At 44.2% G+C, this 24,905-nt stretch overlaps 3 protein-coding genes and 1 long non-coding RNA gene across 20 annotated transcripts in view; 2 read left to right on the top strand and 2 right to left on the bottom strand.

Annotated features, from left to right (window-relative positions):
- Positions 1 to 893: 893 nt before the first annotated feature.
- 1110032A03Rik (RIKEN cDNA 1110032A03 gene) lies at positions 894 to 7,756 on the bottom strand. 6 transcript variants are annotated; one of them, XM_030244552.1, is made up of 5 exons: positions 7,378 to 7,756; positions 4,551 to 4,686; positions 4,285 to 4,446; positions 3,744 to 3,810; positions 2,855 to 3,536 (listed from the first exon to the last, which is right to left on the bottom strand). In XM_030244552.1, exons 2-5 carry the CDS (start codon positions 4,682 to 4,684, stop codon positions 3,447 to 3,449), a joined length of 453 nt encoding a protein of 150 aa, XP_030100412.1. In that variant the 5' UTR covers positions 4,685 to 4,686; positions 7,378 to 7,756; the 3' UTR covers positions 2,855 to 3,446. The 6 variants fall into 6 exon arrangements, with proteins under 6 accessions (NP_001348036.1, NP_075972.2, NP_001298002.1 ...); NM_001361107.1 differs by lacking the exon at positions 4,551 to 4,686 and having other exon boundaries at positions 894 to 3,536; positions 7,378 to 7,704; NM_023483.4 differs by lacking the exon at positions 4,551 to 4,686 and having other exon boundaries at positions 894 to 3,536; positions 4,216 to 4,446; positions 7,378 to 7,704.
- Position 7,757: 1 nt separating this feature from the next.
- Fdxacb1 (ferredoxin-fold anticodon binding domain containing 1) lies at positions 7,758 to 12,190 on the top strand. The gene is made up of 5 exons (NM_198675.2): positions 7,758 to 7,975; positions 8,208 to 8,364; positions 9,630 to 9,833; positions 10,152 to 10,310; positions 10,951 to 12,190. Exons 1-5 carry the CDS (start codon positions 7,804 to 7,806, stop codon positions 12,125 to 12,127), a joined length of 1,869 nt encoding a protein of 622 aa, NP_941077.2. The 5' UTR covers positions 7,758 to 7,803; the 3' UTR covers positions 12,128 to 12,190.
- Positions 11,487 to 15,059, bottom strand: Gm38476. 2 transcript variants are annotated; one of them, XR_379372.3, is made up of 3 exons: positions 14,397 to 15,059; positions 13,518 to 13,566; positions 11,487 to 11,575 (listed from the first exon to the last, which is right to left on the bottom strand). It is a non-coding gene; the product is annotated as a predicted gene, 38476 (long non-coding RNA). The 2 variants fall into 2 exon arrangements; XR_379373.2 differs by having other exon boundaries at positions 11,488 to 11,575; positions 13,505 to 13,566; positions 14,397 to 14,485.
- Alg9 (asparagine-linked glycosylation 9 (alpha 1,2 mannosyltransferase)) overlaps positions 14,745 to 24,905 on the top strand; it is a 68,415-nt gene continuing 58,254 nt past the window's right edge. For 2 of the 11 annotated variants that reach the window (XM_006509902.2, XM_030243942.1), the window contains exons 1-4: positions 14,798 to 15,038; positions 16,064 to 16,199; positions 18,490 to 18,624; positions 22,778 to 22,848. In XM_006509902.2, coding sequence (XP_006509965.1) covers positions 14,905 to 15,038; positions 16,064 to 16,199; positions 18,490 to 18,624; positions 22,778 to 22,848 — 476 coding nt within the window. In that variant the 5' untranslated portion in view covers positions 14,798 to 14,904. Of the gene's footprint in view, positions 15,504 to 16,063; positions 16,200 to 18,489; positions 18,625 to 22,777; positions 22,849 to 24,905 lie in introns of all 11 variants that reach the window. The other 9 variants (NM_133981.2, XM_006509901.2, XM_030243945.1 and 6 more) reach the window with 9 other exon arrangements.

Here is a 24,905-nt window from a genome sequence, read left to right on the forward strand (position 1 = left end):
AGAAACATTCTTGACAAGAAAGAAAAGGATCGTTCTTATTTCATAAATGTCAGGTACAGTGAGAACCTAGCATAAATGTTATGTTTGCCCAAGAGAAATGAAATACATTCCCTTTGATATCCCGAGCCAGATGAGCGGCCCCTGATCCCTCCCGATATTTGACTCTGCTCTCAAGATTCTAACCAATGTCACATTAGAACAGATGCAAAAGTATCGAAGTTAGAGATGGGACAGTCATTTACGAAGATGCAATCATCTGCCAAAATCAGTGAGGAAATGAACTCCAGAAAGCTAGAGCTGTGTTGTCTGGAAATCAGCAGTTCAGTTCATAGGTCAGCAGGCAGCGGCAGCTCCATCTGATTCTCTATTCCTACTCCATTAGTGGCCTGAAATAACAATTGTTCTACTAGACCTTGTGTGGTGTAGGGATTGGCTAGGGCCACTTGGTGATAGCCTTATTATATATAATAATTATATAATATATATATATTGCTATTTGAGAGTATCAAGGAGACTTAATTCCTTTTTCCTGACACCTTGGCAATACTAATATATTGAAAATACAGATGAAACAGAGAAATTCCAAGATACATATAAATACCTAAAGTAAGTCCTGATTATCTAAGAAGCAGAAGACATATTACTAAAATAAGATTGAATCAGAAATCAAAATATTACAATAAAGTCCCAGGCTATAACAACGGTACAGCCTCAGTCCTGGCCATTCTAATGCCTCATGCCATGAACATACACACACACACAGTACATACACACACACACACACACACACACACACACACACATGGCCAGTGGGGGCGGGGGGGGGGAAGACAGACACAAAGAGAGACAGAGAAAAGCTATCATAAAAAATTAGAATACTTCTTACATCATTCTACTAGACCAGTATTACTTTATTATTGTCAAAGGCAATAGAAGAAAAACAACCTACAAACCAACACACACAGAGATCGAAAATAAAATTGCCTTAAACAACATTATAGAAATTACAGCCTTTTTAAATAGTGATCAGAACTAGGTATCCATAAAGAAAAAAAAGAACAAAAAACAACAAAAAAAAAAAACCCACACAACTTAGTTAAAAAAAAAAAAGACATGAAATTTAGTCATACTCGACATCATAAACACTACAAATTCCATAAACTAACTAGGGCTGGGGAGATGACAGCAGCTCTTTCACATCCTGTTTAAGGAGAAGTTACAGGCACAGATGCTTCTGGCAATAGTCCTCATACATTAGACAGGAAAGGGGAAATGATGCCTGTTATGTTTTATGAAAAAGAGCCATGTTTGATAGAGCAGGTATGGTGAGGTGGAAGGGTGTGCCTTTGCGGGCCCATGCTGAGACATCCTTCCCCACTAAGGTACCAGCCACACAACGGATATAGTATGGAATAGAGTTACAGGGGTGGGGGGGAACAGGGAAAGAAAGACAGAGGGTAAGAAAGCAAGAGGGTAAGAGAGTAAGAGTGAGTAGGGGCAAACAGCCCCTTTTATAGTAAGCCAGGCATACCTGGCTGTTGCCAGGTAACTGTGGGGTGGAGCCTAGAAGGAATGCTAACAATGCTTACCTGTATCACAGGTAAGACCACTGCCTCCCTACATTCACTGACCTGAAGGACTCACGATTCTCTTTCCATCTTCTGCTTTGCTGGATGTGCCTCAAACCAGTAGCTTACTACAGCATCTTTTTGAACCGCCACCAAGCCCCCGTGGCAAGTTGTTCTTCCTTGAGCTGCTAGGTTTAGCATGCTTAGCTTTGTTTGATCAGCAGATTTTCTTGGTCCTCTGTGTGGAGGAGTTCAGAACTGGCTGTCTCTCCCTTATCATTTTTTTTTTTGAAGACACACAGAGATATTAAGATGAAAGTGTATTACTGAGATGTATTCCAGAATCAAGTCAAAAGAGAAAGCACATGGACAGTAGACCACTGATGGTACGTAGTACCCAAGAAATGCCACTAACCTCGTGGGTCTACTTTATGCTTAGAATTCTGTGCTGTTAGGGAAGCTGTTTCCTTCATAGTCCTCTCATCAGGGGTCATTCAGTAAGAACATAACAATGCTCTTTGACTCCAGGAATGCAAAGTGTAAGCTATGCTGGGCTTTTCAGATTTGCCACTGATAGAAAGCGGAGAGGAGTGTTTGACTAGGAGACATAGGGTTTTGTTTGGAGACTGGATCATGCTCTGTAGTCTACTATATAGCCCATAGGCAGGTCTCAAATTCCGGGCTATGCTCCTGCCTCAGCCTCCTGATTGTTCTATATGTTGTAAGTCACGGCCTAAGCTTTTTTAAAATTTTTATTTATTTTTTATTTTTATTTTTCTCTCTCTCCCTGTTGCCCTCTGGTGCTGGGGATCCAACTCAGGGTCCTAAGCATGCTAGAAAAAAATACTCTATGGAGGAGCCACAGGCCCAATCCTGGTTTCAGTGGAGAGCCCAGGCTGGCCTTGCTCCTGCAATGTCAGCCTCTTAAATGCTGGAGAGCCAGGCATATACCACCACACCTGTTCCTAAGAGTGAAGCTCAGAGCTGGGGTGTGATTCAGGGTACTTGCCTACCATTTGTGAACCTTTGGTTTGATTCTATTTTAAAAATTGTTTAATATTAGAGAATATAGTTACAATCTTTCTCCCTTCCCTTTCCTCCCTACAAACCTTCTCAAATAACCTTGTTCCTTTTCAGATTCATGGCTTTCCCCCTCATTCACTCACACACACACATACACACACACACACACACACACACACACACACACACACACACACACACACACGGCAGTTATATACTGTCTTAGGTTTCTATTGATGGGATAAAACACCATGACTAAGGGCAACTTGGGAAGGAAAGCATTTATGTTTAGAGCTTTTAAGTCCATCATCCAGGAAAGTTAGGGCAGGAACTCAAGACAGGAAACTGAATGCAGATGAATTAGAGGCCATAAAGAAGTGCTGCTTGCTGGCTTGTTCTCTGTGGCTTTGCTTAACCTGCTTTCCTATAGCACCCAGGACCACCAGCCCAGCAATGCCACTGCCCCCTGCTGGATAGTCCCTCCTACATCAATCATTAATCAAGAAAATACACCCATCACAGGCTTGCTTACAGGGCAATCGTATGGAGATAATTTCTCAATTAAAATCCCCTCCTCCCAGATATGTTTAGGTTTGTGTGAAGTTGATAAAAACTCACCAGGACAGTTAGAGTAAACAAATAGAGATTTTTTTTTGGTGTGCTGTGCTTTATTTAGACAGCAGCCATGTTGAGAGTGATGTTGAGTCTGCTTAGCATGTGTTCCTTTCTACAGTCTACTCTAGACAAAAATGAAGCTACTTCTTCTTCTTCAGATTCCCGGGCCCTAAGACTGGCTCACGCTTGGATCATATACACAGCAGGAGTAATGAGTGGGCTGAGGTTCTGAGTAGTTAGTCATATAAGTTGACTTCGCTGTGCATTTGTAGTGAGGAGGATCCAGCTCAGGCTGATGTCCAGGAAACCAGTGAGGCTCTCGTTTAAATCCTGTGGGAAGGGAAGACAAGAGGAAAACAATCAACATAGAGCTTAGTAACAGAGCTCATACTTTTCCTCACACTTGTCAACACTGAGAGGAAAGAGAACTTGTTCACTTGGTCACTCGTTCATTTGACTTTTGAGTTCCTTCTATCTGCTGGGGACTGCGATGGGTGCTAGGAGTTAAGGATTCCTAACAGGAAGGAGTCCACCTACTATGTGTTGATTGTGGCTTCTTCCTGCTGTAGTTTGCATCATATGTTGTTTCGAAGGCATGTCCAAACTGGAAAGGAAAAGTAACAGATTGAGAATCTATCTCTGCAGATAATAGTTGGAGCCAGAGAGATAACTTAGCAGTTTAGAGCACTGACAACTCTGCCGGAGGATCTGGGTTCAGTTCTCAGCATCCACATACCAGCTCACAATTGTCTAACTCCAGTTCCAGGGGATCTGATACCCTAGCACAGATATACATGCAGGCAACCACACCCCCACCCCCCACATACACACACGTGTGTGTTTTTATGGTGGTTTGTCATCTGAGAAGGCAAGGAATATTCAACTTGATACTAAAGTGGGCTAGATGGTCTAGCTGAAGGATGGTCTCTCATCATTCTACACAGAAAATCTCACATGGCCACTGGCATTTTTTTTCTAACAGGAACTGAAGAAGAGGAAGCTATATTACCTGGGAAGGCAAGGGTTTAGGCTTTACAATATTTTTTAGGTCGTATCTTTCCTGGTTCCAGTTTCCTACCAGGGTACGGTTCGAATAGGAGTTCTCATTAGTGGTGCATCTCCATCCGTACTGTAAAAACTTGGACATGTCATTCCAGTCTGTCCACACTTCTCCATGACCATCAGCATAAATAAGGCTGCCATAGTGTGGGTTTCTAAGATAACAGACAAGGTTTTGTCTCTGGAAAAACAAAGAATGTAAAAACTTATCAAAATAGTCAAAGAGCCGGAAAGTTGTTCCTTTCTACCTCTGCTTTAAAGGTCCAAGTGCTAACACAAGCACACCTTATTAACTCCACGCCTTTGTCCAAGTGTAATTTATATGGCTCTGGTTCCTCTTCAGGTGTACGTGCCCACTGCTCTCTCCTGTCAATCAGCAGTACTGGATGACTGACTATACAAATGCCACTGTCCCACATTCCTTGAAATGACAGAAACTATTTCAGCATCCCAACATTGTGTGAGCAGTTCGGTGAATGCTTTAGTGAGTTCAAAATGTAAGGGTATTGCTTGAGAGAATGAATAAAAGGTAAAAAACTGAATAACCAGATTAACACAATAAACAATGAAACTTTTTCAGGTCAGCTCGAATAAGTTAACTCTCTTTTTGCCTCACACAGAAGTTTTACTGACATTCTTCACTTTCTGTGAACATTTACATATATTTCCATCTTAAATATATATCTTATTTCTGTGAAAATTTATAACTTTATGTCATAGGTACAAGAACATGCAATATGTTATCTACTGAACACCATACTTATAAAGGACGGGCACTGTGTTTTGTTCATTGTTTTATATATCCTCTCAATCAGTAGTTACCCTCCCAATGAATAGTTCTTTGCACACAGCAGATAGTAAATATCTGTATTTTAAATTGTTGGCAAGCAATCAAAACCCCAACTTTTTGTTACTAAATAAGCCTGGTCCTTGGACTTAGGAGCAAGATGGTACCTGTATTATCGACGTGTAACTTGATGGTGAATACAGTGATTTGCTGGAACATCTCAGAGAGTAAAAGCGATTTCTATATGGCAGTTCCATGTTCGTTAATGATGTCTCCAAACCTGACCTTTCAAGTTCTCCAAACAAAGATCACCATCGACAGATGACCATGGTTTGAGAGACACAACCCAACTGCCTTTTCACAGGGAAACCCAATACTACAGCAGTGAAGGATGGGATTGTAGGTGACTGCCCTCACATCATCTACCTTTGTGAAGGTATATGCATGATGTCACCAAACAGCATGACTTGGGTATGTGGATCCAGAAAGCCCAACAGGCCTAGTGTTTAGAGGTGATACTGGCCATAGCCAGAAGGACAGACATCCACTCAGTTATCAGGGACAGAAAAATAGGGCTGGTGTTTTTTTTTTTTTTTTTTTTTTTTCTTTTTTGGTCATTTGATCAGTCAGTCACTAAGTCCTGCTGATTTCTGAATCAGTCCACTACTTTTCATCTTCACTGACAATTTCCAGTTCAGACCACTGTCTCTTTTGTCCCTTGTACTGCAGGCAGCCTTTTATCAGGTTTCCTTGTCATCAATCTTATTCATGACTAATCCTTTTTCCATAGGAAAGTGGCTTTTGAAAACAAATTATATTGTCTTCAAAGTTTAAATAGTGGTTGCTGTTTTTAGAACACCTGGATTTTTCTTTTTAAGATTATTTTATGTATATGACTACAGTGTAGCTGTCTTCAGACATATCAGAAGGAGGGCATTGGATCCCATTACAGAAGGTTGTGAGTCACCATCTGCTTCCTGGGAATTGAACTCAGGACCTCTGGAAGAAGAGTCAGTGCTCTTAACCACTGAGCCATCTCTGCAGTCTAGAACACCTGGACTTTTAAGTCCTATTTTACAAGTTAACTAGACTACCTTTGACTAAGAAAACTACAAAGTTAGCAACTGCCGCAAACAACAGGTGGTGGTACAAGTCAGCTTCCCAGAGAGTTCTCCTTTTTGAGTACAGTTTGGGGTCTGTGCTCTAACTTGCTGGGACCACTCATGGCAGTTTAGTCTATAGGTCACTTTCTCCCATATTTCTTTGCAAATTCTTGAGCATCCTTACATTTTTTTATGGTCTTTTGAGTATTCTTTAGCTAGGTCAGCCCAGGGTGGGTTCTTGAGATGGGAATCATTCATTAGTAATGAGAAATGGAATACTTGGCCTTTTTCCGAGACAGGGTCTCTCTGTGTAGCCCTGGCTGTCCTGGAATTCACTCTGTAGACCAGGCTGGCCTTGAACTTAGAAATTTACCTGCCTCTGCCTCCCAAGTACTGGGACTAAAGGTGTGTGCCACCACAGCTGGCTATACTTGGTTATTGTGGTGGCTGGTTTTCAGTTTTTAGCTAACTACTTCCAGATAGACACGCCCATCTGATCAATGTTAGAGTGCTAGATTGTCTTTTCAAACGTGATTTTGGGAGGAAAGTTGATTTTTCTGAAGGTCACCTGATCAGGATTGTCAAGGACAAAAAGCCCTTACCAAATCAATAAAGTAGCTTCATTTTTTCTCAAATGAATTCAAAGTTTTTCATTTTACATTTTGAGACCTCCTGCTGGCTGTCATTTAGTGGCTTTCTATATTCTATAATATATTTCTATATTCTCAGAATAGGGTCTAGGCTATTAAATGGTTAAAACACTCAATTTGGTCTGGCTTCCTTTTTAACTCTACAGTGTCACCTGCTAGTCCGTCTCCCGGCCAACTGTGTTCAACCAGTCAAACATAACTTTTTTTTTTTTTTAACTATGATTTTATGAACATTGTTCCTTCTGCCTTTTTAATCCTTTTTACCTAACTAAAACGAGCTCCCCTCCCCCAACTAGCTTTCAGCTCAGGCTAACTTCAGGGAATCTATGTCTCCCTTCCCCAGCTTCGTAGGGCTTCCCCTTGTGTATGCTTCATTCATAGTATCCCGAATTCCTTCACTCACGGTGGGTACACACCCCATTCTATTCGAGTTGCCTCTTCTGCTGTGTGCATTTGTCATCTGACAGCAGGCAGGCCACTTCCAGTTCATCCATACACCTAGTTGCTCTCACAGTGCTATGGAACAAGACAGGCGTTCAATGTTACTTCTTGAAAATAGGATATATAAACACCTGGAGATATGTTGAGTGGTTGAGAGAACAGGAGACAGCCATGTCAGGAGATGGTGCAGTTACAGCGTCCTGAGCCTCTGGAATACGCAGGACTCGTCTCACCCCTCAGTTAGTGACAGTTATGCTTCAAGCAAGAATGGCGAAGACGCTCAGGGCCGTCCGTGTTGGGCCGTCCGAGTACTGAAAAGAAAACGAGCCTTTGGAGGCGCACAAAGGTGAAGGGGCAAGGCCAAGAGCTCCATTTTACTTCCCCGCTCGAAGCTCCCGAGCAGTAGCTCCAAATGTTTATCCTGGTAACAAGCTGTTGATGCGTCATCACTTAGTGCCGGGTGGAGTGGGGAGGGGAGGGAGACGAGGCCCACGCGAAGGAAGTGACGTAAGAAATGTGCGCCCCGGAGAGCGCCGGCAGGTAAGCCGGAGGAGACCATGCTTCCCCGGCGCCTCCTGTTGGTCGGGGAGGGGAATTTCTCCTTCGCCGCTTCTCTGATCGACGGCCTGGATCCCAGCGTCAGTGTTACCGCTACCGGCTTCCAGCACCGGGCGGCTCTGGAGGGAGATCCGGTAGCGCTAGAGAACCTAAAGCGCCTGCGCGAACGAGGTAGCAAGTCCCAGCCCGCCCCGAGGGCCCGCCCGGAGCGTAAGGGTGTGGCTCGCGCGGGGAACTCGAGGGCGCCTCCTGGGGGCGCTCAGGCGGATGCGCGTGTGTGCTCAGGTCTGGGCTGGGCTGCATTGTTGGCAACCCAACCATGCATTGAGTGGTGGTGTTTGTCCAGGTTTACAGATCTTAAGACGTCTTTTGGTCTCTATTTCACGCCTTTAAACCTTGCCAGGTGTCGAAGTGCGTTTTGGTGTGGACTGTACCCAGCTGTCACATGCCTTGCCAGCCGACGATAGGGATTTTGATCGAATTTATTTCAACTTCCCGCACTGTGGACGAAAAGCTGGAGTAGCTAAGAACAGGGAACTGCTTGCCAAGTTTTTCCAGAGGTGAGGCAAGACGAGTCCTGGCATAGAAAATGTTTCCAGGTTCCCATAACCAAATCACTGCACACAAACTTTGTCGTTGGGGAAATAAGTTGCTAGAATACACGAGGAAAGAAGATAAAACCCAGAGAAAACCATAATCTTGTCTTAAAGATTTACGTATAACCCTAGATGTTAAAGTATAAATTACAAGGAAAAGGCAAGTTTATTTTTCAAAAATTAGTGTGTGTATGAGTGTGGCGGTCAGAGAACAACTTACAGAAGCGGGTCCTCCTTCCATCGTGTATCCAGGAGATAGAACTTTGGCTACTAGGCTTGGTGGCAAGCACCATTACCCAAATTGTGTGTGTGTGTGTGTGTGTGTTTTTAAATATGGATATGGGTGTTTTGTCGGCATGCATGTCTGTGCAACAGTTGTGTGCCTCCTTAGAGGACATTGGTTCCCCTGGGACTAGAGTACTGATTGGTGTCGCCATCATATGGGTACTGAAAATTGAACTTTTGAACAGCTAGTGCTCTTAACTGCTGAATCTTTCAGCCCACCTCAAAAAGGTTTTAAAAAATGCAAATCGTAAGAGTCAGTATAGCTTGATGACGACAAGATTGGATTTAAGAGTCACATGGCCTAGGTTCAAATCCTAGCTCGCTGCTTACCAGTTAAAACTGTCGTCAGGTGTAGCCCTTACCTGCTTCTCCTCCCACCCCAATCTATAAACTGGCTATTAATAGCAGCTTAAAGTGATTATGAATTTAAAATAGTACTTTAACATCAGTATTCCAAACTGTATTCGGCTCCACTGGGCTATAGGTGTTGAGAAACTTTTAGCAAAGGCAGTATTTTAAGTGGGAGTTGAAGTATAGATGAGTGTGTATGGTGATTATTAGAGCCAGAGCCTTGTGCATGGTGATAGTGCTCAGCCCAGCCCTGAGCTATAGAATAGGCAGAGAGCAGTAAGGAATCTTTTCATGGGAAGAAGCAACGCAAATAGTGAATTATATATAGGAGCTTTACGGATTTTGGCCTTTCTGTGGCATACAGGAAAACAATGCAAATGCCAAGCTGGTGACTAGTGCTGTTGTGGGGGCACTGGTAGACTTTTTATATGCTATAGGTTTATAGAGCACTATAGGTATAGAGTTCTATAGGTTTCATAGAGCACTGCAAATAAGATTAATTTTAATTATTTCAGAGTTACACCATGTGCATATTGTTGATTCCCTTGGTAGTTTCTGTCTCTGATACACTTCTGGTGTCTGTCCCCCTTAAGCTGTGCTGATGTCCTTGCAAAGGCAGGAGAAGTCCATGTGACACTGTGCAGAGGACAAGGTGGAACGCCTGCTGACAAGCCTCAGAGAGAGTGGCACAACAGTTGGCAAGTAGTTGCCATGGCAGCCCTGGGAGGGTTCATTTTAAGTGATGTGTGTCCCTTTAGCTGTGAGGCTGTGCCAGGATACAAGTGCACTGGGTATAGGTAAGTAAGACCATGGGCCTAAACCTTCTCCCCTTTCGTCTTTTGCATGAAGTATTAAAAAAAAAAATCAAAAGCCAGACTTTTTGTTTCCAAGATTCTAATGTAGTTTCAAAAATACTTGTTTACCAGTGGAAGCCTTCATATATATACATATATATATACGTGTATATATATATACACACACACAAACACACACACATATATGTACACATTTGTATGTATTATAAATGTATATGGATGTATATTATTTATGTGTGTATAGTTAATTTAAACTAAGATGTAAATAATATTTAAAGGAGTTATTCGTTCATTTGGCAGGAGCCAGGATAGGCCCTTTCACATAGAAGGTGCTTTGACCTATATCTTCACCCAGAGCTTACCCTTTGAGAGCTGTCAGCCCAGAACTTTCAGAGTCAGACTGGAGGACCGGTGGTTTTACTTTACAGAACCAGAAGCACTTCCAGGAAAGCTGAACAGGTAATCTTACCTGTGTTGATGGTCTGCCTGCACGTCTGTCTGAGGGTGCCAGTCCACTGGAACTGGAGTGACAGATAGGTGTGAGCTGGCCTGTGGGTACTGGGAATTGAACTCCGGTTCTCTGGAGAAGCAGCCAGTGCTCTTGACCTCTGAGCCATCTCTCCAGCCCTGCAGATAATCTTTCATTTAGCTGGGACTCTCTTCTGTCCCTAGCTGTACCATGATTGTCTTAGTGGTTACTGCATTTTGAATGGATGATGGATGATGTTGGTACTGTGGGTACTTGTCAGGCTGTTAGAATATAGGGGGTGGTGGCAGATTATATGCTAATTCCCAGGCCTGGAAGTGTAGAGTAACTTACCTAGCATGCCCAAGACCCAGAATTTGCACCTGTCATTGCAGAAAACAAAACAAAAATTAAAAAAACAAAAACAAAACAAAACCAAACCCAAACAAAAACCAAGCCCAAACCAAACCCAAACCAAACCCAAAAATGTCCATGCTATTTCTTCATATGACAGATGACTTATTTTCAGGGTCAGTTTAAGGATACTTGTTTTCTGTAGAAGAGCAGATGACTTTAATTCTAGCAGTTGTAATTATTATTGTCAGTGAGAAGTTATTTTATGTGTTTAAACAGGAGGTTCCTTGAAGCATCTTCCTGTCATCCTATCAGAACCATCAATGAGAAACTCATTGCCGAATTGGGCAAAACTTTTCCCTTAAAAAGGCTGAAGTGTCCCCTCCCTTTGTTGTCACGGGGAGGCCCCAGTGTCTTCCTACCAGCGACCTGTGACCTCCTGCCTACCTTTTGGATTCGTCTACATGAAGATAACTCATGTTCTGAGTTCCAGAATGGTGAAATAACACAAGAAATGGAAGAAATTCCTGTGTCAGTTTCAGAATGTACCCTTCCGGAGAGTCCTGTGAGAGATGGCTGCAAAGGTGCTCAGGAGGGAATCTGTGGCCGGGTCAAGCTTGGCCTCAGGCCTTCTCTTCTTGTTCATGTTGAAGCTGTCATCCATTCCCCAGACTTCCTCCCAGCCTCTCTGCATGTCCTCAGTGGACCTGTCTTTCGGAAGTGCCACATCTTACCTTTCATGATGCCAGCATTTCACGAGACTTTATTCATCCTTGGATTTGATAACAATATGAAGGAGAGTTGCCTTCCGTCGCTGCTGGGTCACCTGAAGGATGCTCTGGGTAACCTTCTGACTCAGACATTGCAGGAGGGCTCTAGTTTGGGCACTTCGGTGGAATTTGTCCTTCAACCAAACGGAAAGGATTATATAATTCATGTGAAGTCTCTTAATTTTGGCCCAGATTGTGCTGAGAATCTGATTATTGGATCTATTCTCACATCTAAGATTGTTAAACATAAGCATCAGTGTTTCGTGTTTGTTTCTATAAACTTGGACTTATTAGTTATGCTTGCCTATGGTATTTCTGATTGGAGAATTTTGTGGACTTTTGATAACCGTTTCCTGAAGAGATTTGCCCCTGGGAAAATAGAACACTTTAAAAGCTATTCTCTGTATCCGCCCTGCTATGTGCATGACGTTAGTTTCTGGGTAGATGAAAAGAAAGCATTTGATGAACTGGAGTTTCACACTGTGGCCCGAGCGGTGTCTCAGGACACTGTCGTGTCTGTACAGTACCGTGATCGTTTTCAGCATCCAGAGACTCGGCAGGTCAGTCTCTGCTATAGACTGACCTATCAGACTTGTGATAAGGCTCTCACCCCACAGCTGGCAGCAGCAATGCAGTCCCAGTTCAGAAAAGAGATTCAAAGACAGCTACATGTTTCACCTCGATAGGTTAGTGACAGCTTTCTGCAGTGTTTGTTGTATGTGGGTGAAAAAGAACAACTTGAAACTTGTTCCTTTCTGGACTCTTGTGGTTTTGTTTTGTGTTTGTGTGTGTGTGTAAAAAAGTTTTGTTTTTGTTTTTGATTTTGTTTTTTTTTTTGTGTGTGTGACCCAAGTAGTGTTGATGGCCCCTAAAGATGCCTGTGAACATCATTTAATGCATAGGCTGGCTGGCCGTGGAGGTAGTGGTGGTGCCCTTTGATCCCGATGCTTAGGAGACCTGCCAAGGCTACATAGTGAGACCTTGTCTTAAAAAACCAAACCAGGTGGGGCAGTCTCTGGATGGCCATTCCTTCAGTCTCTGCTCTATACTTTGTCTCTGTATCTCCTCCCATGGGTATTTTGTTCCCCCTTCTAAGAAGGACTGAAGTATCCACAGTTTGGTCTTCCTTCTTCTTGAGTTTCTTGTGTTTTGTGAATTGTATCTTGGGTATTCTGAACTTTGGGCTACTATCCACTTATCAGTGAGTGCATATCATGTGTGTTCTTTTGTGATTGGGTTACCTCACTCAAGATAATATCCTTCAGATCCATCCATTTGCCTAAGAATTTCATGAATTCATTGTTTTTAATAGCTGAGTACTCCATTGTGTAAAATTTTCTGTACACATTTTCTGTATCCATTCCTCTGTTGAGGGACATCTGGGTTCTTTCCAGCTTCTGGCTATTATAAATAAGGCTGCTATGAACATAGTGGAGCATGTGTCCTTACTACATGTTGGAGCATCTTCTGCGTATATGCCCAGGAGTGGTATGGCTGGACTGCCCCACCTGGGGATCCATCCCATATACAATCACCAAACCCAGACACTATTGCAGATGCCAACAAGAGCTTGCTGACAGGAGCCTGATATAGCTGTCTCCTGAGAGGCTCTGCCAGTGCCTGACAAATACAGAAGTGGATGTTCACAGCCATCCATTGGACGGAGCACAGGTTCCCCAATGAAGGAGCTAGAGAAAGGACCCAAGGAGCTGAAGGGGTTTGCAGCCCCATAGGAGGAACAACAATATGAACTAACTTGTACCCCCAGAGCTCCCTGAGACTAAACCACCAATCAAAGAAAACACGTGGTGGGACGTGGGACTCATGGCTCTAGTTGCATATGTAGCAGAGCATGGCCTAGTTGGTCATCAGTGGGAGGAGAGGCCCTTGGTCCTGTGAAGGTTCTATGCCCCAGTGTAGGGGAATGCCAGGGCCAGGAAGCAGGAGTGAGTGAGTTGGTGAGCAGGGGGAGGGGGATTTTCAGAGGGGAAACCAGGAAAGGGGATAACATTTGAAATGTAAACGTAGAAAATATCTAATAAAAAACAAACAAACAAACCAACCAAACAAAAATACCCCTTCAGACTGGTGGCTGGTGACTTTATTGTAGTTCAGCTTTTTGATCCTGAGAAAAAAACAAACAAAACAAGTACTTCAATATATACACCACACTTTCAGTTCCTCTTTCTGACTTTGTGGAATTTATGAGCGTTTTATCACATGTGTTACACATTTGGGATTAACATCATGATACTGCTATCTTTCATCATTGGCTATTGAAGTCAGAGAACCCTAAGTGTCAGAGCTAGGCTTGACATTTGGGCCTGTCTGACCAAAGCGCTTCTCTGCTCACATCCTTACTGTTCTTTCCTTAGTCTTCATCAAAGGCTACATAAGGATACACGTGTGTTCTACTGGTTGGATGTGGGCTTGGTAATTAATGACTGTGTGTGGGAACTGGTGTATATGATCAGTCTCCATTTTTACGATGTAGGAAGTGGCATTATAACCTTTTGTTTAACTCTGTCAAGCTCAATGTTCCCTCTAGAATCCTGTATGCATTTCTACTGGTAGGCAGCACTGCTGTCAGGATTGGGTGAGCAATCTGCTGGAGTTGTCTTTGTAAAGGGTCTCTGTGAAAGGCCCCTGAAACCAAGTCTGGACGCCCCCCCCCCCCCTTAAAAAAAAAACCCGCTTCCAACAAGAGCTTCTCTTTTCTATTTTTTCCTTTCCTTTCCTTCTCTTTTCTTTCTCTTTCTCTCTCTCTCTTTCTTTTTTTGTTGTTAATGTAGTGAGAATAGTATGTGTTTGTAAAGGATTCTCAATTGGAATATAGCTCCTCCATTTATTACCCAAGCAACTTTGGACCTTGGTTTCCTTAGCAGTAAAGGCAAGGAGGCAGAGAGAATTAAAAAGCATGTATGAAAAAAAACCAAAAACAAACAAAAAAATCACCTCCAGCCAGCCGTGTTGTAGCAACGTCAGTGACATCTGCCTGCTTGAACGATCTGCGTAGCATTTCTTCAGGTTTTCACTTCTCAGTCTGAATCCTGGCCTCACTGGTTTGTCTCTTAGGAACTATTAGCTGCCTCCATCTCTCTCAACAAGACAAGGCAAGGTGTTAAATGTTAAAGCAACCTTTTAGAGACCTCTCCTTGGGTAGGCAGCTGTGCTATACCTCCACACACTACTACACTGTAGCGTTGGCAAGATGGAGTGCTGAGAAGTGGAGGAAGCAAATTATAAAGGAAGGACGAAATACCCAGAGTCAGAAGTAGGAGAGCAAGCGAAATCTGCCGTTCCGGCCTTCGCCTCAATTGGTCCATTGGCACAGTATTTCAGTTTTTATTGCGCATGTCGAGGCGTTTTGTCCCTCGGCGGACACCGTTTTCCAGCCAAGCAATGTCTGCGCCTTCGCCGATTTCGTAGCGTGCCGAGTTCTATCCTTTCCCCGACGCTGGGCATGGCGAGCCGAAGGGCCCGGCAGCGCCTCAAGGGTGGCGGCGGCGGTGGCGGCGGCGGTGGGGATGCGGGCCCGGCGGCGGAGAAGCTGGAACAGCTCGGCAGCCGGGAGGCAGGCGCAGAGCCGCGGCCAGAGTACGTGTGCGGTCGGAGGGCGTGGCCGGCGGGTGGGTCGGGCGGCTCCGGGGGTCTCCTCCAGGGCTCTGGCTCACCCGGAGGTCTCCGCGGGGGCTCTGGCTCACCCGGGGGTCTCCGCGGGGGCTCTGGCTCACCCGGGGGTCGGCTCCCCACCGGGCCTCTGCGCTCACCCGGGGGTCGGCTCTCCGTTGCGAGCTGGGGCTCTTTGCCTGGGGTCTGCTCTTTGCTGCGAGCCGTGCGGCTTTGCTCCTCGCCGGGGGTCTGCTTTCCGCCGGCATCTCGGCTGCCACCCGGCGCTCTTACTCCTGCCCCTCGTGGGAGCGTCCCACTTGGCGTCGATCATCGCCCCTCCGCAGCAGATCCCTGCATCTTTGCAGCCAGGGTCTGCCATGCTTCGGGTTCAAGTCCACACGAGCAGGCTTCGTGCTGGTAGAGTTAGCAGAACCTCTGTGAGAGCCCTTGGTATGCCTTTTACATCTGAGTCTCACTGCGGTTTACTGTTTTCTCCCTCCCTCTAGGCTTCCAGCCCTAGAACCCCTCAGCCTCGCAGCCGGTAGCCTGTAGGTTAGGTCTGCGTTAAAGTGGCTGTTAGTATATGGGAACAGAGGCGGTCTGCACGTGCGTCTTATATTAAGCCTCATTCATTTGAAGGAGGAGGGAAGAGATAAAGCCATGACAAGGAATGACTTTAAGGAAGAAATGGAGAGAGAGAGAGAGAGAGAGAGAGAGAGAGAGAGAGAGAGAGAGCACTGTGGTCTTCATGCGAGTGATTAGTTGGCTTGAGGTGAAACAGGCCAAGGTGTATGAATTAGTGTGTACCTTAGAAGCAGGAAGTGGACGGTGCGATTGGAAACGCAATTCCTTATTCACTCTCAAGGATAACAAAGCCTTAGTTCTTTTAGGTGAATGGTTTTATTGCGGCGCTGTCTTTTGCCATTCCTGTCTTTCCTGTCTGGGTTTTAGTCTTCCCTAGCAGGACCTTCCTGATAAGACGATTGATTTTGCTTTTTCCTTCTGGGCAGGTCTGGAAATAAAGCAGGGCAAGTCTGGGCCCCTGAAGGATCCACTGCTTTCAAGTGTCTGCTCTCAGCGAGGTTGTGCGCAGCCCTTCTGAGCAACATCTCGGACTGTGATGAAACATTCAACTACTGGGAACCAGTAGGTGATCTCGTTAGCTGGGCTTTAGTTTTTGCAATCCTAGGGATCTAACCCATGGTTTTGGGCATTTGAAGCAATACTTTATCAGTGGGCTACATCCCTCGCCCCTAGTTCTGGGATTTTGGCCTTTGATCTTGATTTGGTACTTAGGACAAATTAAACATGTAGAATGTAAGTGTGGAAAATATTAAAATACATTGTTTTCATTTTTATATCTTAAAAACTGTTGGTTTATGGTTGTAAGGAGGATTATAGTTCACATCCCAGCAGCTCAAATTTAGGCGACTTCAGCTCCAAGACAAAATATGACAGCCCAGCGTGGTGGCCCATGCCTTTAATCACAGCACTCTGGAGGCAGAGGCAGGCAGCTCTTATGAGTTCTAGGCCAGCCTGGGTTACACAGAGAGACCCTGTCTCAAAATAGAACTAATCTGATGTCCTCATCTGGTCTCTAGGCACACAAATGTATACCTACACTCATGCAGATATACTCGCAAATAAAATAGGTCTTAAAAGAAAGCCCATATTGTTGATTTAATTACTATTAAAGTCTATGACCTTTAGCTGGTATACTCAAAGGTGATATTTACAATTATCTTTTAAATGGTTTTGCAAGTCTAAGTAATACTTGTGGGTATAGGTTTTAAAGCTAATGATTACTCCAAAACTTGAGGGAAATAAACTTAGGCATTTTCCTCAGGTCAGTCCCATTTCTTAGACAGAAGCCACATTCTTCCACCTTTCTAAGTTTATTTCTTCTTATGTTTGCCAAAATTGTTGTGCTGGCTAGTTTTATGTCAGCTTGACACAGGCAGTCATTAGAAAAGGAGGGAGCCTCAACTGAGAAGATGCCTCCATGAGACCCAACTGTAGGGCAAGTCTGTAGGGCATATTCTTAGTTAGTGTTTGATGGGGGAGGGTCCTGCCTACTCTGGGTGGTGCCATCCCTGGGCTGGTGGTCCTGGGTTCTATAAGAAAGCAGGCTGAGCAAGCCACAGGGATCAAGCCAGTAAGCAGCACCCTCCATGGCCTCTGCCTGAGCTCCTGCCTCAGGTTCCTGCCCTGCTTGAGTTCCTGTCTTCACTGCATTTGATGATTAACTGTCACATGGAACTGAATTTCCATCTATTGGTTTGTCTTGTCCAACTTCGATGTGGTAGTTTTTGTTTTATCTTATTATATTTTATCTTGATTTTTTAAAAAAAATGAATGAATGAAAACCTAGCCACTAACATAAAGGTAAACTGTCATTTGTCCATATTGAGAGAGGGAAAATCAGTTTTGTCCAGTAAAGTGACACTGGATATACAACCACTCCAGGACAGGCCTCATGCTCAGGAGTAGTTGACCACCATATAATGGACTCCAGTTTTGTTGTGTGTGCTTTTATTTGGTTACAGTTTGGTGTTTGTTTGTTTGTTTTTCCCTTTTTGAGTGTGATTTAATCTCGTTTTCTTAGGTTTGTTGTTGTATTGAGTCTTTGATTCTTTTTTTCTTCTCTTTTTAAAAAGATGTATTTATTTACTATATGTAAGCACGCTGTAGCTGTCTTCAGACACACCAGAAGAGGGCATCAGATCTCATTATGGATGGTTGTGAGCCACCATGTGGTTGCTGGGATTCGAACTCAGGACCTTCGGAAGAGCATTCAGTGCTCTTAATCGCTGAGCCATCTCTCCAGCCTGAGTCTTTGTTTCTTTTGGGAAAGAATTTAAAAGTTGGATGAGTAGGTGTGGGGAGATGATCTAGAGGCACAGGGGAGGGGAAGGATAGGAGCAAAATATATTTGAATTCGAAAATTGTTTTAAATAATGAAAAATATAATAGTACTAGAAAGAAGACGTGAACCCTTTCCTCTCCAGGTTGCTCTGGGTCATGGTGAGTGGCCTTCACTAGGACAGAGGTGCTGCTCATAGTCCACTTGCAGTGTTGTTTCTTGAGTTTTTTTGATTATGTATTTTTTTTAATGACTTCCTATTACAGAAAATTTGGAAGTTACCAGATCACAGTTTGTGTCAAAAACAGAAGGTGCTTAGTGTGTGCAACTTAAGGAATGAAAGAGTTAGAGTTTTCCTGTTTTGGTTAAACATTATCTTAAGAAAATAAATCCAGTAAAATTTTAGCGTCTTCATTTAAAAATATGAGGTCATGTGTATCTTTTCTTAATGTGTTTTCATTAGTTACTGGTGTTAATTCTCAACATTTTTTGTCTCTAATTTCAACACAGGCTGTTCACCTGTGAGCCCTCTGGAGGGCTTTGCTAGGATGACACATTTGTTTCTGCTTTCAGACACACTACCTCATCTACGGGAAGGGATTCCAGACATGGGAATATTCCCCCGTGTATGCCATCCGCTCATATGCTTACCTGCTGCTGCACGCCTGGCCAGCTGCATTTCATGCACGGATTCTGCAGACTAACAAGGTAAGGGCTGGCTGACCGGGTAGCACTCACATCCACCAAGAGGTAAGTCTGGGGCCAGTTTTGAAAGGGGACAAAAATCTACTGACGGCCAAAAGGAGGCTGATTTCTTTCTTTTCTCTTTTCATTTTTCTTCTTTGAGATGGAGTCTTGCCATGTTCTGCAGACGCAAGTGCTCTCCCCCCCCCCCCCCCCTCCCCCCGCACTTCCCAGGTTCCTGTGTCTGGCCTCCTCTTTGAAAGGATTGTTTGTGCAGTTGTCATTCCACCTATGCTAGTAGCAGCTTTCACTTAGTGTACATTGTGCATTGTGTTACGTGATGGGACAGTGACCAAGTCTAGTCTGCTTCATGACTTACAGTTCTTTGGGAAAGAGTAGGAGAAAAGTACAAGGTGCAGTGGGGGAGCATTTTAAGACGGTCTAATTTAGGTAGAATGCGCAAGATCCCGCTGAGGGTTAAAGGTTTTGACAGTCTGTGTTTTGGTATGAATTTTTTCTTTTTTAGTTTGTTTGTTTGGAGTTCAGTAAATTACTTGAATATTTAGGCTTATACCTTTTGCCAAATTTGGGAAGAGGGGTATGTGTGCAAGGTTGGTTGGTGTGTGTGTATGTGTTATGCATGTGTGTGTTATGCGTGTGTGTGTTGTATGTGTGTGTGCGTGCTTGCGCATGCGCAGGTTTGTGGGTCTGTGTGAGCACATGTGCCTGTGTATGAGTGCAGAAACAGAGGCGATACCGGGTGTCTTCCTCTTTTGCTCTATCTCCATGTGTCTTCTTAGACACAGGGTCTCTCACTAAACCGGAAAACTCTGTTTTACCTGGGAGCTGGTCAGTGAGCTCCTAAGAGCTGCCTGTCACTGCCTCCTGGTGATGCTGAGGTTAAAAAGCACATGGCCATCCACGCTTGGCTTCCACCTGGGCACCATGCCTGAGTGCACATTCTCTTGCTTGTATGGCATGTGCTCTTAGTTGTGGAGCCATGCCCCTAGCCCCGAATCTGGGAGGTTTTTTATCGTGTGTGTGTGTGTGTGTGTGCGCGCGCGTGCGCGCGCGCCTGCCTGTGGAGTCCAGAGATGTCAGACCCTTGAAGCTGTAACTACAGGTTGCTCAGCTGCCTGACATGGGAGCTGAGAATTGAACTCTAGTCCTCTGGAATAACAACCCAAACTCTTAACCACTGAGCCATGGTTCCTCTGGCAGTAGGAACCGTCTTTGTAAGTTGAAGGTCTGATGATGAGAAAAGGCCAGCGTTACTTCTCATATAAGTTAGTTTGATTTATAGAGAGAGAGTGGGGTGGATGGAATGAGACTGAGAAGGGGAGTCCAACTTTGTGTATGACCCAATGCAATTTAATGCTTGGGTTTTTTGTTCATGTTCCTCCCCAACCGAGGTTTTTGGGTGGGAGATGCGGTTACAGTTGCACTTTTCACAGCGATCAGAGAGGTGGGACACATAGGAAGCGGCAGGACACTGTCTCTCCCTCTCTACCAAGTTTCATATTTCTGGCTTTTTAGGTTTGTTTTTGCTTATGAACTTGTTAAAGGAAAAATAAGATGGGGGGCTCAATAGAGAACCAGCAACTTGAAGCCCTTAGGTTTTGTTTCTAGTTGAATGTCCATATCACATTGAGCTTGCTGTTCCCAGAGTCGTCTTCTGTCACTGTCACCTGATGTATGTGACATGAACAGCGTAAGTTCCAGTTTCATCCTGTGGCTTTGCGTATTCTGAACAAAAGCAACTTGGAGGGAAGGGGTTATTTGACTTCTATTGCCAGGTCACAATCCATCATTAAGGGAAGTTAGCTCAGAAACCCACTCGGAGTAAGACAGAAACCATGGAGAAATGCTGCTTGCCTGGTTGCCTGGCTCCTGGCTCCTGGCTTTCTTATTTTTGTAGACAAGGCTTGCCTGGAAGTCGCAAAGATCTTTCTGTTTCGGCCTCCCAGTGCTGGTATTAAAGTGTGTGCCAGCACACCTTTCTAGCTAGCTTTCTGTACAGTCCAGGTGTATTTGCTAAGAGATAGTGCTGTCCATAGTGAGCTGCACTCTCCTACATCAATCATTAGTGGAAACAGTCTCTCACAGATGTGGCCTCAAATTAGTTTGATTAAGGCAGTTCTTCAAGGGAGGTTCTCTTCCCAGGTGACGCTAGGTTATGTCAAGTTGGTAATAAAAACTAACCAGAGTACATGAACACGGGGAGGAAGATTTCCCTTTTGTTTTTACTTGAGTCCCGGCTCGTCTCCCTGTTAGCTCTGCCAGGCCGAGTCCTTAGGGACCCACTTGTAAAGAGAATTCTAGCTTTGTGACACTGGGGCTCTCATTTCTTGTGTCAACACCTTTGGGTATTGATATTTCCAATATCTGCATATTAGATATTTACATTATGATTCATAACAGTAGCAAAATTATAGTTTGAAGTGTCAACGAAAATAATTTTATGGTTTGGGGTCACTACAGTATAAGGAGCCATATAAAAGGGTCGCAGCGCTGGGAAGGTTGAGAACCAATGCTGTGGTCTGAACCCTATTTCCTAATGTTGAAGATAGAATGGGGTGCGGGTGGAAGGCAGTCTGTAATGCTAGCACTCTACTCTCTGCTCCTGGCTGTCTTTCCCCCTGGCTATTCCCTGTGAGTATTCTCTGCTCTTGGATCTGAGTGTGAATTCCCCTGCCATATGCACGGGCGGGACCCTGCACCAGGCCCCGACTCTCGGCTGGCCGTGCAGCCCTGAAGCCTAGCCTTCCCGTTTGTCGTTTGTTGCCTCTGACTTCCTCGTGTATATGAGTTGCTTCCCGCTTTGAATGGACTCCCTGGCAATTAGCAGTGGAATATTCTTCACATATTTGCCATTTAGGTATCCCTTTCTGTGAGTTACCCTTTTACATCCTTTGCTTGTTTTTATGTTGTTGTTGGTTTTTTTTAGTGCAGTATACTTGTATTTTGGGTAAGATAATCGACAGATTCTTATAAGGAGGCAAAGGCACAGAGTGCATGCATATTGAGTTTCCAGTTTGCTTCTCTGATCTTTGCTTGTTTTTAAATGACGTTTTCTTTTTGCTTTTGAGATGGACTTGCACTGTGTCTGGAAGCGGAGTTATGCTGTAAGGATTCAGTGTGCCTAACATACAGTGCTCTGTAGCATAAAAGTTAATCAGGGGCCTGCAGGGGTGGCTCAGTGGGTTCACAAGCACTGGATGCTCTGCCAGAGGATGTGGGTTCACTTCTCAGCACCCACATAGTGGTTCACAACCATCGCTAAGTGCAGTTCCTGAGATCTGATGCCCTCTTCTGGCCTTCTTGGGCACTGCATGAAAGTGGTGCACAGATATGCAAGTAGGCAAAACACTCATAAAATAAAAATAAGTAAGTCTTAAAAGTTAGTCAATACAACTCTTACTGTTATTGTTATTAGTCTTATGCCATTAATCATAGAACTGGCTAACCAGTATTACAGACACGTAGGAGCCAGGAGTTAAGCAACTCACTCCCAGCCTTTCATATGCATGCAGTTTCCATAGCTGTAATGCTGATGTATTTTGTAAGTTGTCAGTATTTAAAGTTTTATGCCTCTTTAACACGTGCTGTTGTAGCCAGATGAGGTAGCTTATATGTACAGTCCTAGCACTTGGGAGGCTGAGGCAAGAGGATTACTGTAGGTTTGAGGTCATCCTGAGATCGATGGTGAGTTTCAGACTAGCCTGTGCTGCAGCGTGAGACCCTGCATTAGAAGGGGAGGGAGAAGGAGAACACTTACTGAGTGAGCAGCAAATGAGCAGCATCGGTCAGCATTGGTCAGCTTCTTCATCCTTGCAGCAGAGTGTTCATGCGTGGTTAGTACTCTCTCTAAACCAGATGTAGCGTGATTGGTTGCATACTTACTCACAATTGGATATTTTGTATTTTTTACTAAACTTATAGTGCTACAGTCAGTGTTCTTAGGAATGGAGGCTTCCACCCCTTTTATAGTAAAAGAAGCAGGTACACTGAGTCTGGGGATTTGAAAATCCATGTGGTTCTCAATAAACTCGGCTCTTGAAGAGGATTGTACCGGTTCATAGCACAGTTTACTGACAACAGCTGAGACCTTTTCTTCCTTACGAGCTTGCTGGCTCCTGTTGCTGACCTCAGTTTTTTTACTCTGGGTTTCTTTCAGATTCTTGTATTCTACTTTTTGAGATGTCTCCTGGCTTTTGTGAGCTGTGTTTGTGAACTTTACTTTTATAAGTAAGTATCGAAACTCTCCACCCAAAGGTGCTAGGGCCCCCCCTGTAGCTCAGGCAGCTCTCCTTGCTCCTGTGGTGTTCTGGCTGGAGGGCGCCTTCTTGTCTGAACCGTAGCTGCGGAGGAGTCGCAGCTTCTGCTCCCCTTGGCATGCCCTGGCTTTAGTCTGCAGTGCACGCCTCACTGGTCCTCATAAGTTAGTGGAACCTCGATTTTGATTCTCAGTAGAGGGTTGGTCCCCTCTCCCTGAGCTGAGCTTATGGAGACTGGTGTCAGGTGGAATCTTCACTCAGCACATTGCCTCACATCAAGTAGCTCTTAGTCCATTGAATATTAATGAATCCTTATGCATTTAAGTAGTCTAGAATAAAGTAACTGTCTTTTAGAAAATGTAACACCTAAAGACCATTTAAATTTAATAGTGCCTTAACATATTAAAAGATCCTTGAGGCTCATGTGGGACTTGAGGCTGGAGAGATGGCTCTGCAATACAGTGTACTTGCTGCTCTTTGAGAGGACCAGGGTTCAGTTCCCTGCATCCATGTGGCAGCTAAATACAGTCTGTAATTCCAGTTCCAGAGGACCTGACCCCTTCACACAGACATATGTGTAATATACAAGAAATAAAAATGAATAAAAAAAACCCAAAAGCATTTTAAAAATCAGAAATTGGAAAAAAGATACTCAGACTTAAGGATCATTATAAAAACTCTTCATATAACTAGATGTGTCAGATTAAAATTAATTTTTGGTTTTGACTCTGGCTAGAATAGAAGTAAAAACAAAGCCAGGAGGACTCCCGCTGGGGATTGTACCCATGAATTGGGCTTCATGTGGATTTGGGCCTTAACTCAAGTCACCCATGTCATCTCCTAAGCCCCATGATGAGGATTTATGGTAAATTGTCCTGGGTTATAGAGGCCCATATATCATGTAAAAGTTTCTCTAGAGAATTGTACTCTTAGCCCAGATGACAGCAAGCCGTCAGGAATAAAGTTGTAACGCACGAGGAAGTGTGGGAAAGAGGCTAGAAGAGTGGCTCTGTGGCAGAGCACAGGCTTCATGTGTACGGGGCTCTGGGCTCAGTTCCCAGGGCAGCAGTCATCTAAACGCTGGCCTGTGAATCTTCGCTTCTTAGCAGTCAATAAAGTAGAGACAGCATTTACTGTGTGTAGAGACGTGGAAGAGGGAGCTGAAACCATAATGAACAGAAGAACCTCCGAAGGGACCGGGCCAGTGGGAAAAGTGGGGAGAGACCCTAGAGAGATGAACACGCAGTTGTTTTATGTTGACTTCATATTTACATACATATGTATACATACACATATGTGTATGCAGCATCTGTGAAATTCATGGAGTATTGATATTTAAAACTCAGTAGATAGCCTAAACAGATTAAAACTGCTAGTAAATGGAGTAGTAAAGTGAAAGATTAATTTGAAGAAGTTGCTAGGAACAAAGTATAGAGAAAGAAATATAGAGGAAGTAAGATATAGAGGGTATCTACATCTGATCTGATGGAGAGAACGAGAAAAAGCAGGATTCAGGGAAAACCAGCTCACGCCTTCCCAGAGGCGCTGAAAATTGAATCCGTAAACTGAGTAAGCCTTGCTTAGTAACCTGAAAATCTAACAAGAAAAGTGTCTAAAATAGCAGGGATAGAGAAACCATCTTAGAACTGACCAAGAACTGATGGGGTAGTACCTCCTAGGGCAGTGCAGCTGACAGAGGACTGCCCAAGAGCTGGAAGACAGAGGCCAACAGCAGCAGCAGAAACAGAAGCGCTTCATAGTGCAGAGTGGGGCTTCATGCCGTGGCCACGTCCTGTCCAGAAGGCAGTGTTGCATAGCACTCTTCCCCATCCTCTGGCTTTTACAGAGTTCTTTCTGTCCCCCTTTCAGTAATGTTCCCTGGGCCTTGGTGGTGGTTTAGTATCCGTGTCCCTTTTACAGCTGAGCACTCCGTACTCATTCTCATCACTTGGGCCAGTTACGAGTCTCCGCATTAACTATTGACCACTGTAAATAGTCGCCTCTCAGTCCAAGGTTGATCTATGTATG

This window comes from Mus musculus, chromosome 9, assembly GCF_000001635.26.
Source record: "Mus musculus strain C57BL/6J chromosome 9, GRCm38.p6 C57BL/6J".
NCBI lineage: Eukaryota > Metazoa > Chordata > Mammalia > Rodentia > Muridae > Mus > Mus musculus.